Raw genomic sequence first — 15467 nt, forward strand, 5'->3', positions numbered from 1 at the left:
CACGCAAGGATACACTTTCACCTGTTTTAGTCAACCACAGAGCAAGTTACCCGGAGTACTTTGTCAATGTGTGTATACCCAGGAGGTATGACCACTCTCAGTGTCTGACTGCTACCATAATCTTGCCATTTTCTGCACCTGAAACAGAATGACAACTGATACTACTGCAGATACCTTGCCTCATGGGGGAAGCCTACCCATTCCCTACTAAATTTCCTGAGATCCAGGATGGCTGTTGACTGCCACCTGGGGCTGAAGGCATTAATTTTATCCAAAAAATACAAGCTGTCTTCCAATGCCATTTCAGTAATTTAGCTCACCTATCAACAGCAAAGTGCCACTCTTAGTATTCATGTTCATACACAGTACCTTCATTAAACTTACAGGATGTACACAGACTATGCTTTTAGAGATATAAATCGCCTTCCACTTTTATATTTTTTATATATATATAAAGTATCCTAAAAATAAATCCAACCTCCTGTGGCTGTCCATAGCTTCCCAGCAAACTCACCTGTGTCACATAAACCTGAAGTGATGAAAAAGATTGTGAATCTCCTAAAAAGGCAGCTGTTAATAACATGCTGCAGCTATCAGAACAAATGCTCCTGCAAGAAGAATGTGCTGAAGCAGCTGCCAGGGAAGAAGGCTACCAGACAGGATGCAGGCAAGACTTAAGCTATCTTATCATTGTATAACAGTTTGGTGAACAGTGATTTTGCCAAGGTAGGCAGGCAGAAATTGACTCTGGAATACAGGACCATGTTCAATTAAATTCAAGTGTTAGGGTCCACTCTCGGATGAAAAAGACATCTAGTTTCTGTATGTGGGAAAACAAAGCTAAAATGAGAAGACAGCAATAGCAAAATACATGTGCCTTTCTTCTGTGACCAGTAGAGCAAGATCAGAGAGACTTCAGATAACAACAGTCATTAAAATAGACTCTTATTGAAAAATACTAGATCAAGTGCCACAGAAGCAAGATTATTTAAAAACTGGTCCTAGTTGTGAGAGCAAATATTAAGGAAAAGCCAACAGGAAAACAAACCAAAGCAAATGCAATAGAAATTGTAAATTAAATTAAGAAGGGGGGAAAAAAGAAAATCAGAATACCACAGCAATAAGAAAAATCAAAGGAAAAATTCAAACACAGCGATCAAGTACACAAACCTTTATCTAGACCTTTTCAGTGTAGGGAAGGTAGAGTTCAGTCTATTTCCTGACCCTTGTTTAATCTGTTTAGCTATAAAAACAGCCAAAAAGAAAGAAAATTGTATCTATTATTTGCAGTTAATCCTTGTACTTGAAAGCATTTTGTGCTGATACTTAGACAGAACAAGTACACAGATTGATAATGGAAACACTGACATCTTTTACTGTGGCATTGTAGGGATTCAGGACTGGAGTCCCACTTCCTATACCTGTATGACAAGTGAAACCAGAACTATTACGTGAAAGTCACCATATCAGGCAGTCAGCAGCAGTAACGCTCTAGTAAGTCCAAGGATTGATAGTCTCTTTAGTTGACATTTCAGTATGATTTGTTCCTAGCTCATGATGGAATCTCTACACTAAAATAAAAATCTATAAAAAATGGTATGTAGTTTATGGATACACTCACAGTTCAGTGACCTGAATGCTGAAAACCAATCTTCCTTTCAGATTTAGAAGTTAACTTTTTGTTGAAGTGTTTGCCCGTACGTTAAAGCATTACATTATGGAAAAGTAAGCATAGCTTCCAGTTACAAGTGTTAAGAGCATTCTCTGGAAAAACAGTGTAGTTTAACTCATTGAAGTTATTAGTATTAAGCAAGCAGCACAAAACTGGTGAGAAAATATCCAGAGTCTGTTACCTGCACTAGATCTCCAGAAGAAACTAGATGCTGACAATGCCAGCACTAGCTTCTAGCAGGTTTGTTGGGTTGTTTTGTTTTTTTTTTTTTTACACCAAACAATTAAAAATTACATTTCATTAAGATACATTCCAGGACTTCCTACTTTTCCTCAAGAGGAGCCACTGTACTCATCCATAGTAGCACAGACATGTTCTCAAAAATCTCTTGGAACAGTCATCTGCTGACCCATATTAATTAAAACTTTAAACAAAAAAAACCACAAAAAAACAACCAAACACCATAACCCCTCATATTGAGGAAATTCTGAAGATCCACACTTAAGTTCGTATTCCTTGCATTCTCCAGACAAAAGTAAGCTTGATGTGCAGTAAAGGAGTGTTACCAAGGGGCTTCCTGGAGCTCTTGAGGAAGGGACTTGTCACGCAGACCTTGTTACACTCCAGAAGCTACAGTAGAACAAAGCAGTCCTGCCTTTCTGATTGCAGAAAGCTGACAGCTAGCAAATCCATGCAAGAAGAAATTCACATGTACTTTCCTACTCCTAACTCTTGCCAGTCAGTGAGCACATGAAGTTGCTCTGTACATCCAAAAACATGTTTCCTCCTTTCTTACCTTTTCCTCTCTCAAGAGTCATGTAAAACACCTTTGGCACTGAGGCATTCTTCCAGTTCACAAAAACTGATTGTAACTATCCCCAGCATCAGTCAACACATTCCTGACCTCCAAGAAAGATTGCTGAGCTTCTCAATGGACTAAACAAACTGTTTTTACAGCATTCATTCAGGATTAATAAAAATAAAGCTCCTTTCTTCAGACAAGGGCCTGCTAGGAATTTAAAGACCACTCTAGTTATAAATGGTAATAACTCCCACATTTTACAATACTTTATTGACAAATACAAGCAAATGCCAGCAAAAGAAAAAATAAAACAAACTTGTAAGCCCTATGTTCTTGAAAATTGTTTTTTTTAATTACCTTTGATTTTGCAGTTTCAATAACATTTGAGAGGTCTCTTTAGTCTACATGCATCCAGGAACACCCTAGCAGATCTTGTTCCCCATGCAAGTGACTAATACAGTAAAAAGGATACAGAACTTAGGAAAATAAAGTGAAATAAAGTGTGAAATTTTAAAAATTACTCTGAAGATGAAAGTAATATGCCTGTATGTGGTCAGATGTTCAACTTGAAATCCAGGCCATCACTCCAAATGACCTTCTGCCTTTGACGGCATCCCAAACTTCCCTAATTACACACTCCTTCCATGCAATTACTACAGACTCCCTGCTGACCTTCTAACCTCACTTTGCCATTTGCATCCCTGAACTCAGGGCATGCTCTGAAATGTAACACAACAAAACTGCATACAGGGTGTCAGGAGCCATTAAGCAATGCTCCATGGGTACTCTCGGCTGTACATGCTCTTGACACACTCAGACTTTCACCCTTAAATGAGAGTGAAAGGGGAAAGCAGAGATTGAGGGGGAAAACACCAGAGAATGCAAGAAATCGAAAAAGGGAAGTAGGAGTGAAGCTGTGAATGAAGGCAGTGCAGAGCTTGGGGACAGATCCAAGTACCTGGTTTAACTTCAGACCACTCAGACACATCTTCAGAGAAATTTTTAAAATTGTTTTTAAGTGTCCTATATCTTTTCACCTATGTCAAAGTGGTTTTCTCCTCCCTAGCTTTTACAGCATTGGTCTACAGCAAACGCCTTCAACGCAAAGCTTGAAGGTAAAATTATACCTGGTGGTTCAACACAATCACTCTATTTTAATTTCCATATAGCAAGCTCAAGCTCAGTATTGAGGAAAATGGATCCTAACCAAAAAAAAGGGGGGGGGATTTTACTTAAATATAGTACAGGGATCAAGTCACTATTCTGGTTTCTACTGCCTCACTCACAAGAAATAGTGTCTTACCTTGGCAGTTGTCCCACTTAAACCTTTGCATGTACTGATGAAGCATAGTACTGTTCGACAAAAGAGCAGTAACCACGTGGCTTATTTTTGCAGGTACGTTTGTTGAAATCACAAAGCTATGTAGTTTTAAAAAACCTTGAGAAAAAAAATATCTTTTTACTACCTTTTGAGTGTAGTCCCTTCTGGGAGTGGGGAATGCATTTAGTAAGGACAAAATCTCACAGGAAAAGCCCACCTGGCTTCTCTCTCGCTCCTCCCACATCCATTCTTAACTCCAAAAAAGTCAACCCGGGCAATCACATGAAAAGTGTAACTTTTACTTCGAATCCACAAGGATGAGGAAGAACATTAGGCTAAAGGCTCTGAGTCAGGCTGAGCATACTTTGCACAGATAGAGCAACCAGCTGGCTGTGACTGCTTCTCCATCCCCCAGAACCACTCCCTGTGGAGCTATAGGCCTGTCCCACAAAAAGTGCACCAGCACCCATGAAAGGCTCTGCTGCCTTTTCTGAAAACCTCACCAGCTTCATTGGAAAGGGGAAAGCAGCCACAGTGCTGAGTAGGCTACCTATCCTCCACAAGCTGTATCTGCCTCAGCAGGAGGTGAAATGAGCAGTGAAAAGAAGGTCCCAAGACCTCTAGGACAGCAAGGCCTCAGACAAGGCACTCTTGTAGCCAAGCAGCACCTGAGGACGTGAAGTCCAGCTGGAAGCTACAGTAAAAGTTCAACAAGGTTTAGCCAGAAAAGTCAGTTTAAAGGCACTCAAGGACTTCTGAGTAGGAGTGTAACTGATGCAGACTGTAATGTACCAGTAAAGGAGAGACAGCAAGAAGTTCAAATTACTATGAAGAAAAGGGTCTTGCACTGAAGTTTGAGAGCTGCTAAGTAATAGCTAGTTGAAACAACTTTCAAATGCAGTGGGTGCACGTTTCTCATAAAAATTATTTTCAGTGCATGTAGTCCCTTTGAGTAATGAAAAGTGATGGTTTGCAGGGACAGAATTAAAATGTGTAAAAGAAATTATGAAAAGATAAGGCCTCATAGTTAGAATTGGGTTCTGTAAAGTAGAACACTAGGGCCACAAAGATGGTTATATCTCTCACTAGGACAGGCCGAGAGACCAGGGACTCTTTAGACTGGAAAAGACTGAAAGGGTATCTTATAAATGCATATAAATATCCTAGGGGTGGAGGTCATGAGGATAGGGCTGGGCTCTTTTCAGTGGTGTCCAGTGAAAGGACAAGAGGTACAAACTAGAAAACACAGGTTTCACTTGAACTTAAGGAAAAACTTCTTTACTTCGAGGGTGATAGAGCACTACCTTAAGGAAAAACTTCTTTACTTCGAGGGTGATAGAAACAGGCTACCCAGAGGGGTTAAGGAGTCTCTTCTGGAGATTTTCAACACCCACCTAGATGAGTTCATGTGCAACCTGATCTAGGTGAACCTGTGTTAGCAGAGAAGAGTGGACTAGGTGATCTCCAGTGGTCATTTCCACCCCCTACCATTCTGTGATACTACTCTCAAAGCCATAGTATATAAGCATCTACTAAAACATGAAAAGAAAATACATATACGTGTGATTTCTCCTCTTTCCTACTCCAAGTCAGTGCAGCATTTTGGGTCTTTTGGTATAGGTTAGAATCGGGTTTTGTATAATGTAGACAAGAACCAGTGACAGCTGTTTGTAAAGCAAAATACACAGGCAAAATTTAGATAAACACAGAATTACTGTTTTCAAATATTTGCTTATTCAGCAATTTCCAAGGACTAGCCCAAGCCTACAAACCTCAACCCAAAGAAAGGTGACATATATCCAAATATCCAAGAATAAGCACAAGACAGAAGTGTCTCCCCCAAGAATCAATTATTTCTGATCTTTTCCACTATGTATCACTTTCTTTTAACATACATTATACCCTCGCACATGCATCCAGTCAACACCATTCTATTTTCTAAATGCTATTAGAAAGAGACCAGAATACAAGTTGGATCAGCTCCCTAAAATAGGTTTTGTACCTTTACTTTCCTAACTGCAAAAAACACAGAACAACTTCAAGTCACAGTAATCACTTGCTATTTCATATTTTTAGTGTGCACATCACACACACTTGTTCTCAACTTTTCATAGCATCAGAAAACAGTGATGTGGTTAAGTACTACGTATCAGTCTTGCTTCTAGACACAAAGCTATAAAATATAGCAACACAGTACAATTGTTCTGACAGCATCTGTGTGATGCTATTTATTCACTATCACTTTGGAAGACATAAGGAATAATACCAAGGGATAAATAAAAAATATATGTCAATGGAGTTTTGATTTGTTTGCTGAATGGAGTTCTCAAGGAGAAACTCCCACTGAAGTTAGTAGGAAGCTACCCATTCACTTCTAACAGAAACATGATCAGAGAGCACTGCAGCACACCAAGTAACATGACACACCTCTACTGCATTGTAAAAGCAGAGGAAGAAAAATATCAACACTGGTTCTTCTCTCATCATCTCAAGTACCTCAAACACACAGTATCTACAAAGCTACGAACACGTAACTGATGCCAACTAATAGCATCATTTTCTCAAAACAATGGCTTACTGTATTTCTGTGGCATGGGGTTTTCCTCCATTGTAATGCTCTTGGTGTCAGGAGTTAAATCAACCAATTATATTACAGGCAAGCAATGGATCCTTTGAAAGCTGCATTTGTGTGTCCCACTAAAAAAGTATCATCATGACTGCAAACTGCCAGTGCCAAGGCGTTTCATGACCAGCTACTTGGATTGATGCCCAAGAATTTCCAGCTCAGCAAAGGCATCCCACTACAGAAGAATATGAATGGAGGCAGGAGGCAGTAACCAAAATGCTTACCAAGCCACCACAGATGCTGAAGACAGCCATGTGCGTCTCCTGTGCATTGACATGCCCACGGTAGAAACAGTGGCGCAAATCAGGGGAGGACTGCTTCTGCGTGGCCCCTACATGCACCACAGTGTACTGAGCCGCAATGAAGTCTGCATCAGCACTCAGATTGAGCTGGAAGACCTGCCCGTATGCATTGAGCTGGTAATGTGTTCGGAAAGCAGTGGGCTCCAGTGGCGCCTCCAAACTCCTTTTCCTCCTACTGAAGTGATGCGCATGAGGGAAAACTTCTCCAAACTCATTCACTCGGACAGGTGTGACGATTTCGTAGGAAGAGAGCTGCTTGACTAGAGTCTCTGCAACAGAAAACGAGACTTAGCCTAACGCAACAGCACAGCACCCAGACAGCTCCCGGCGTTGCAGTCTTTGTGCCAGCCTAGGGTGCAGTGACGGGCAAGGGATGGGGGCCTGCCACCAGCAAGCCCGGACAGACTCCGCTGCGGCCGCCCAGGACCCACCACCCACCGCCCCTCACGAACGCACCCCGACACTGTCACCCCGCTGCTCCCGCACCGCGAGGGAACGGTACCTCCTCCCCGCCTGTAGTCGGGCGAGCAGCGGCTGCCCCGCAGGGCACAGCGCCTGCCGCAGGGCTGGCACCCCCGGGCAGCTGCCGCCTTTGTTGTCTGTTGTTTACCTTGTCTGGGGTGGAAGCGGACTCCCCACGACTCGGTGACGAGCAGGGAGAGTGGGTAGAGCAGACCCGCCAGCCACCTCGCCACCCGCATGGCTCGCTCCGCGGCGGACGTGCCCGCAGCACCCGCGGGCCGCTGCCTCAGCAGCCGCCGGCCGCCTGGGCCACCCCCGCACCTCGCGGCTCCACCATGCTCCCCGAGCCCCTCCTTGCTGTCCCGCTGCCTTCTCCGCGCTCCCCTCACACGACCGCTCCCGCGGGAAGCCGCGTCGCGCCCGCGCTCGCTCTCCTCCCAGCCCCTCGCCTCCGCTCCCCCAGCTCGCTCTCCGCCGCTGGGGTGGGCGAGGGCGGCCCTTCTCGGCCCTTCCTCCGCCTCCCTTGTCCCTGCCCCCGCTGCTGGCGGGGAGGCGACGAGATGCCCGTCTGCCTTCAGGCGATAGCCATCCCTGGACCCGCACCTCAAAGCGGGCCCCGGGACCCGGCCCGCCCCCGGGGCAGGCGCTGCCCAATGGCGGAGGGTAGCCCCCACGCGCGGCAGCCGCGCGGCACCTCCTTCTCCCGCACCGCCCGCCCAGGGGAGGCCGACGGCACCCGAGACGTGGGCTGGGGTGGCCCGGGGGACCCTTGCGCCTCCTCCCACTGCCTGCCACACGCTTTCGCCACGTCGCAGGTGGCATTAAAGCCCAAGAAGGATGCCACTTCAGAAAAAAGGACTTTTGAAAAGCCTGGCAATACCGAATGCACCCTGACAAGGGCAAAGGCTGCGAAGTTTGGAGATGTCGCCTCAGGCTCAATGTCACTCGCAAAAGCTGCGAAGTTTGGAGATGTCGCCTCAGGCTCAATGTCACTTGCATACACCTCGCCAATCACCCTGCCCTGCAAGTCAGCCCCAGAGGGAAGACGTTTCCATCCACAGCTTGGAAGGAAGGAGATTTTCAAGCAGAGTCTGACACCATGGTGTGGACAGACTGGACTTGTTTTAACACTGGGTTCCCTACTTAGATTGCACTGTCTGGGCAAAGTCTTCATAAAATGGCTTGCACCAGCACTCAGGGAGTCCTGCACTCCTTACATGGGGGTCAGTGAATTATCAGCCTTAACTAAAAGAAGTTGTTAGGAGGGTGTACTCTGGCAATCACTGTACAACTACAGTGATTCCTTTTCAGGAAAAGTAGGTGGTTCCAGAATTTGTTTTAATGAAATGTAGTTTTTAGTTTTTCAGTCCTCAAATCTAGTTCTAATAGTTGTCATTAAACTTACATCTTCGAGGTGGGGAGTGGGAGTCTAGCCTCAAACCAAAAATTCCTCAAGTTGGAGAATCTATTTCATTGATGACTAATCACTGTTAAATGTGGGGGAATAATACTCACTGTCATCCGTCAATATCTGTGGTTTCTGAGCTGGGTGTGGGTCTAGGCAATACAGGCAGTGAAATATGTTCACCCACCAATGCTCTCCAGTAAACTTTTTTCAGGTATTCCTTTTGTCTCCTTTTCAGCAAGTACTTTGTCTTAATCTTTGCTTGTCTGTTTCAGTGATGTGTCAGATAAAGAGTTTAAACAGAGACGTTTATAATCATCTCAACGAGTACTGTGGTCAGTGCATTTCTTCATTGGTACACTAGTGGCCAAGATAGCATGAACAACTTCAGAAGCATTCGGAAGTTGCTTGCTATATAGTTGAAGGGAACAGAATACACAGGGAGCTGAGCCCCTCCAGCCTCTTCCTCTGTTTTTGCAGAGGTACAAGAGTCAGTGACCTCCTTGCCAAAGGCAAAATGGTCTCAAGGATGATCTTCAAGATTGAAGTATTAAAGAATGTTTTTGTGATCTGACTCACAGTTTTATTGCGAAGTCAGATCAAAATATTTTAGGAATCTTGTAAGGTAGAAACAGAAGGTGTGTTTTCTTCCCCTGACATGAGGAAATGAGCTGATCAGACTTTTAGTGGAGGTGAGTAGTACTGGAAGAGCGTACTAGGTTAAAGTCAGATATACCCTGTCACAGTCCAGCATTGTAGAAGAGAGGTCTGGATTGTTGAGAGTATATTGGTATCAAGCATAATCTTGAGAATATTGTTGGGAATATTGAGTTGTCTTCTTGAATACTCTGAAGATGATGTCTCTCAGATGTATATTAAACTGTCTTCTTTATGTTGGTCACTGAAAAGCAGTCATATGACAAGAAACAAGTTTTTGAAATCTGAAATGATAACAAACAAAAAAGCTATGTGTCTTCAAATACCATGAATATCAAAATAATCCACCAAGAAGCAAGAATTCCAAACCATTTATTTTAAACTTGGATTGGAGAAGATTGATCGTAACATGTAAACAAAACTCCTGTTATGAGCGCTGGATGGTAGGAAAGAATAAGAGGTGGATGGAGAGAGCTCCCTCCTCAGTGTCAGGGAATCACAAAAATACAAAGTTAATTTCAGTACCCCCTGATGTCCTGTTGCAGAAAACTAGCAAGTAGTATAGCAAAGTTTAAGGATGAATGGTTCAATTTTACTGACTTGTAGAATGTATGAACAATGGGAAGAAATTAAACTGAGAGGAGCAATTGTTGCACATGCCAGAGGCTTTCCTAACAAGTGAGAATTTCTCCCTTTTCAGAATCTCAGTCATTGAAACAGTAATCAGAGTGCAGCAAGTTGCCTTCTTCCTTAGACAACTTAAATGGTTGTCAGTGATGAAGTAAATGGGCAGTATTTCACTAAGGGTAAGCGATACCCTCTGATCAAGATGTGATGTTTCATTTCTTTATGATATGCAAAATTATTTTTTCTAAAAATGAGCAGAGGCATTAAGCTTCAGGGAAGTCAGTGTTCATACTTCAAGCACAAATATCGTAGCCCACTTCAAAGCAAATATGAGCAGATGACTTAATTTTTTTGACAATTTATGTATATATTTCCCATATTTTAGAAAAGGCAGCATTTCCTTCAAAATGTGACTGTTATAGGCAAAATAAGATTACTTTTCCTAAATCTCATTTTAATATGCTCAAATTTCCCTGTTTTATCCATTACAATTGGAATACCATTTCTTCTGTAGTAATCATTGAAGGTCCATCTCTGTCTAAAGATTGTTTAGAGCAATTTTGAATGTATTTATAGTGCCAGTGTTGTTCCAGTACTTCTCAGCAGTGCCGTGGGACTACTGTTCAAATCTGCTGCCAAGTTAGGCAGTTATTTCAGTTATTTCCAATGTTGTGTTCAAATTTTCATCCTAAACAAAAAGTAAACTTCCAAACATGAATCTGCTGATTCAGGCAATGTCAGGCATTAAAATCAAGCACCTTTTTATATTTAGCAGCCACTGCGCTTTCAGAAACCACTGAGGCTCTATAGGTACGAGTCTGATTTTCAAATGAAAGATGTGTTAGATATGCAGGAGGGAGCACAGAAGAATAAGAGGATTTGGGGGAGGGTTGGCAGTTCTAGTAGTATTCATGTTACCTTAATGGCTTTGGGCAATAATCTGCGGTCATTCAACCTGACCTCCACCCATATGGCATCAGTTTGAGTCTTGTGAGGAGTAAATATAACCCTGGATATAAAAGGAAGGGGTGTATTTCTATTATGAAGAAATATACATCAGAAAATTCAGAAAGCGTGGAAATAGTATGTTTGCTACAACTTTAGGAGGTAAAAGGTGGAGACAGGCACAAGGATGAAATGAAACTGGAGAAATATGGAAGCTGTGTAAAGGAGCAGAACTGCAAAAATACCTAGTGAAACATTAAAAATTCACATGGGAGGTTAACTAGTGGAACAAGGGCACAGAGAGATTGTGCAGTCTCCATCCTTGTACGTACTCAAAACCCAGCTGTACAAGGAAGCTCTGAGCAACCTGAGCTCGCTTTGAAATTAGACCTGCTCTGAGCAGGAGGTAGTCTAGATGACCCATAGAGGTTTCTTCCAGCCCAGATTGTTCTATGATTATATGAAACAAAGAAAAGAGGGTTCCCAGAGAAATCTGAAGAGACCAAAGTGGAGAAGAATAAAAGAATCGTTAGATCTGCTAAAAAGCAGGTATCTATTGTGGTGGAAATCAGGATAGAACAGTCTTAGGCTACAAAGAAACAGAAGAGGAAGAAAGGAGAAGCAACTGAGATGATTTGAGATTTTTCAAGGCTAGAAGTTACAGACTGGTAAAATCCATCTAAGCCAGTGGAACTGTGCTAGTTTACATCTGCAAATGCTATCCTCAGTGATGTAATGTATTCTGACTTCATTAAATTTGCATTCACATTGAAGCTTGCTATTGAACAGTTGACTTTAAAATGCCTCCTACATTTGTGAAAAAAATCCATCTATTTACACTGTTTATTCTTTTTCACTTTATCTCTTTCAGGAGATATGTTTGGAATGAAGTAAGTTGTGCCAATTACTTTGCAAGTGAATGAAACACAAGGATATTCTGTGCTCACTGAAACCACTTGCCTTCCTCAGGGTTTCACTAGAATTGCATGGACAAACTGAATTGCAATTATGTCATGATTACTCAAATATTTGTGTTGTACACTTAACATGCTGCAGTAGATAAGGCTTACCAGATAAAAGAGCAGGTTCTGTAAAAATGTACATTGAGTAGTTAATGAATTTCTTCCTTAGGTCCAGTACAACCTACCACAGATTAGCTATTAAATCTTTTTTGCCTCCATCTCTTTAAAGTGGGCTTTTGTAAGTGGTTTTGACTGAGAAGGGCAAAGTGGAAAACAGTAGAAGAATAAAAGTCAGTTGTTCAGAAAAGGCAAAGGCAACATTTAAGTAAGTGAGATTTTTAGAAAAGTAAGACCTATGAATAAATTTTCTTTGGAAAGGGAGACTATACAAATTGTGGTTTACTTCCTTATTATATCTTAGCATTTTTATCTGGCTTGTGGAATTTAATTTAAATGAAACCCTCAAGCTTGCTCTCTTTCTCTCTCTCTCTCTCTCTCTGTATATGTATATATATATATATATATACACACACACCCCCCATGGAATTACCTTATCCCTGGCACCAGGTCAAGACAGGCTTGAGTTCCTGTTGACCAAGACTACAGTCTGGAGCAGGCTGGCTTTGCCTAGATGCTGAACTTTGCAGTGAACCTGGCTCAACGCCTATGTCGTGGCCCTTCCTGTCTGCCCCACCATGCCTCTTGCACAACTCCATCTGCAGTCAGCTGATAAAGCTGGGGCTGTTGGAGGGAGATGGCTGGCTGCATCACTGCATACAGGTGAAACGGTACTCTGTGTGGTGGCAGGTGGGCTGTTCCTGCATGCCCTGCTGCTGATACTTCAGGCAGTTTTGGTTTTTCTCATGAAACTCAGTCAGCAGCAGCATCATCCATCAAAATGCTATCAGAGACTCTTTTAGTCAGGTCTCTGGGCATAATCCAAACAAATTAAAGCTGATGAAGGTCCAATGCTGTTTGCCCCATCCTCCACCCTGCTCTCTCCTCCTTCACCTTGCCCCACACCATCCTGCCCAGTCCTCAGAGTGCCTGTCCACTTGCCAGCTCCAGGAGCTGGTCAAGGAGGGAAAGATCTAGCCATGAAACCCTCACACTACACAAGGATAGTGTATATGTTGCAATGAAATATAAATGTGTTGTCATTGACACAAGTAAAGTAAAGGCTAAGTAGCCTGGGTGCAAACAAAGGGTGTTTAAAATAAAATTATCCTTGGTCATGTATGAAGTGAAAAAAAAAAAAAACAAACAACAAGAAGAATTACACTGGATAGCACAGTTATAGGGACTTTTCTGGTCTTGAGAGCTGACTGATTCTATGATTCTATGAGAAGATCTGGAAGCATTGCAGTAGTGTATAAAGAAAGGTGAAAGTGTGAGGATAGCAGGGATGCTGCTGGAAGTGTGCTGGGGTGAGCCAGGATGTCAACCCTGACATAGTCTCGTCCATCCTCGCTGGGTGGAGATGCAAGTGGGCTGTCCCTTCAACCAGTCTGGTCACTTCAGAGTGAGCCCAGGAGCATATCAGTGTGCGTGTACAGATGCTGAGAAGACCAGGGCACAGGGTGACAATTCAGGATGAATCCATAAACCCACAGAATTTAAAGACAGTGAAATTAATGAAATTTTATGGAAGTCTGTGGGCATTTTGAACCATATAATAAACGGATTCACCAGCTTGATATAATAACCTGTTTCATTTTAAGCTGATTCAAAATCTCTTCTCAAAAAACAAAAAAAAGTTTTTTTCCCATATAGTATGTATACATTTATGCTACTCTCTGTGTTCACACTATAACAGTTTTTGAACAATGCTTACTTAATATCTGCACTTCCCTTATTGAAAGGTAACTGAAAGTGCATTACTTTTGTGTTATTTAATGAGTTTTATCCTGTGAAACATAGGCTTACATAGAACAAAAAGGTATTCAATGTAACGGAGCTTACTTCCCTTAGTTTTTATTGAGGTCCCTCATTATTTTTTATATGAATACATTTACAGTATTGCCTATGAAATACTAATTTACTAGCAAAAATTATTATCTGGAAACAATTAAATGTATGCCAGGCAGTCATAGCTATTAATTTAAGTAGCATATGATTGATTAAAATAATTTCTTTGTGTTATAACTGAATACAGACACTTTAATATCGTTACAAATCCCCTGGGAAGGAAGGTGAAGTGGCATACACCAGCTACAAGGTATTACACCCAGCTTTGTGCAGTCTCTGTGGATGTACTGGGGCTCAGTGTCCCAGGACAGAAACTGGCAGGCTGCTCTGTGCTTTCTGCTAATCCTGGGGCAGGAATCCTGTTCTGAACGTCACCCTGTCTTTGTGCTCCATCAGCACAGTGCACCTGTTGTATTAGCAGGAGAATTTCAGCATTCAAGGGAAGGCAAGTGTAGGTCACTGCATACTCTCAGAGAAGAGTCCATGGGAAAACAACCCTCTAATCTGAGATGTACAAGTGACCCCATACATATCATTCAGAAAAATAAGGATTACTGTGCTGTAAAGACAAAAGCATGTGAACTTATTCTGCCAAACAGCAAGGGTTTTTTTATTATTTTATTTTATTTTAAGTCATAAGCACACTGCAGCTGTTACTTTGGCTCGAGAGAAAATATTCTCAACAGTAAAGAGACATAGGGCTCAATTCATCTCTTGTATCAACCCTGTTATTTATGCCAGGGATAATTTGGCTCACATAGCACTCTCCTAGCTACCAGCCTTTTCCTGAGTCCCACTCTGGGTAGTACCCTAAAATTAGTTCACAAGAGAATATAAATTTAACATTCCAGGACACAAACAGGAGTCATAAAATGTGAGCATCGAATTGTTAATAGCAAGTGAAATGGTTCCTCATTGTGCTAACTCAAATCTATGTTTACCCAGTCGTATCCTGTGGCATTTAGAAATGCTAGCTTTAGCAGGAATTAAACCCCTCAAAACAAGAAATTTATGCTAAAATAAATGTCCACACAAGTGAGCTGCACAAAGACTACATGGTTCTAGAGACAGCTAAACTTTATTCACTGTGCTAGGTGATAGTGTGATAAAAAAGCATTACTTGGAGCACAATGCTGGCTAGTGTCATGAGACATCATGAGCATCATATCACAGTGCTGTATTTCAGAGGAGGTATGAGCTTGCTCTGCACTAATTTCACTGTTCTGACATGACAGTCATATCATGCAAATATAGGTGTATGTAAAGAACTATGTTTATTGTACTGTGCCTGTATAAATAAAGATTCAAAATTTTTATGTGGAGGGCTTCTGAATTTCTTTTTTTTTTAGTGTTTTTTCCCTTTGGTATATATCATAAAATTTTGACCATTTTTTAAACCAGATTACATAATTCTAAGTAATTTACCAAATTTAATTAATTTCAGTATTATTTTCATCCTGTTTTGAAATCCTTTATTCTGTAAGCCTTGGAAATATTGATTCTCCATCTTTATTGAATTTGAAAGGTTAGCTCCTGATAGCGGGATTATACATGTTGACTTTTCAGAAAGCAGTGATGCCTCAACTGAATGAATCGATTACATCTTCTATTTTGATAAACAAATCCAAATTAAGTCAGATATTTTGGTTGAATTTAGCTTTAGATTTACAAAACTAATGAAGGATAAGAATTGTTTTACATCAGCCTGCAGTTACAGA

General features: G+C 41.8%; 1 protein-coding gene across 1 annotated transcript in view; it reads right to left on the bottom strand.

The window, feature by feature from the left end:
• ADAMTS20 (ADAM metallopeptidase with thrombospondin type 1 motif 20) overlaps nt 1-7424 on the bottom strand; it is an 85738-nt gene extending 78314 nt beyond the window's left edge. Inside the window, exons 1-2 of the mRNA XM_054400006.1 lie at nt 7334-7424; nt 6646-6992 (exon numbers count right to left, since the gene is read on the bottom strand). Coding sequence (XP_054255981.1) covers nt 6646-6992; nt 7334-7424 — 438 coding nt within the window. The remainder of the gene's footprint in view (nt 1-6645; nt 6993-7333) is intronic.
• Between the last annotated feature and the right edge of the window lie 8043 nt (nt 7425-15467).

This window comes from Indicator indicator, chromosome 3 (assembly GCF_027791375.1).
Source record: "Indicator indicator isolate 239-I01 chromosome 3, UM_Iind_1.1, whole genome shotgun sequence".
NCBI lineage: Eukaryota > Metazoa > Chordata > Aves > Piciformes > Indicatoridae > Indicator > Indicator indicator.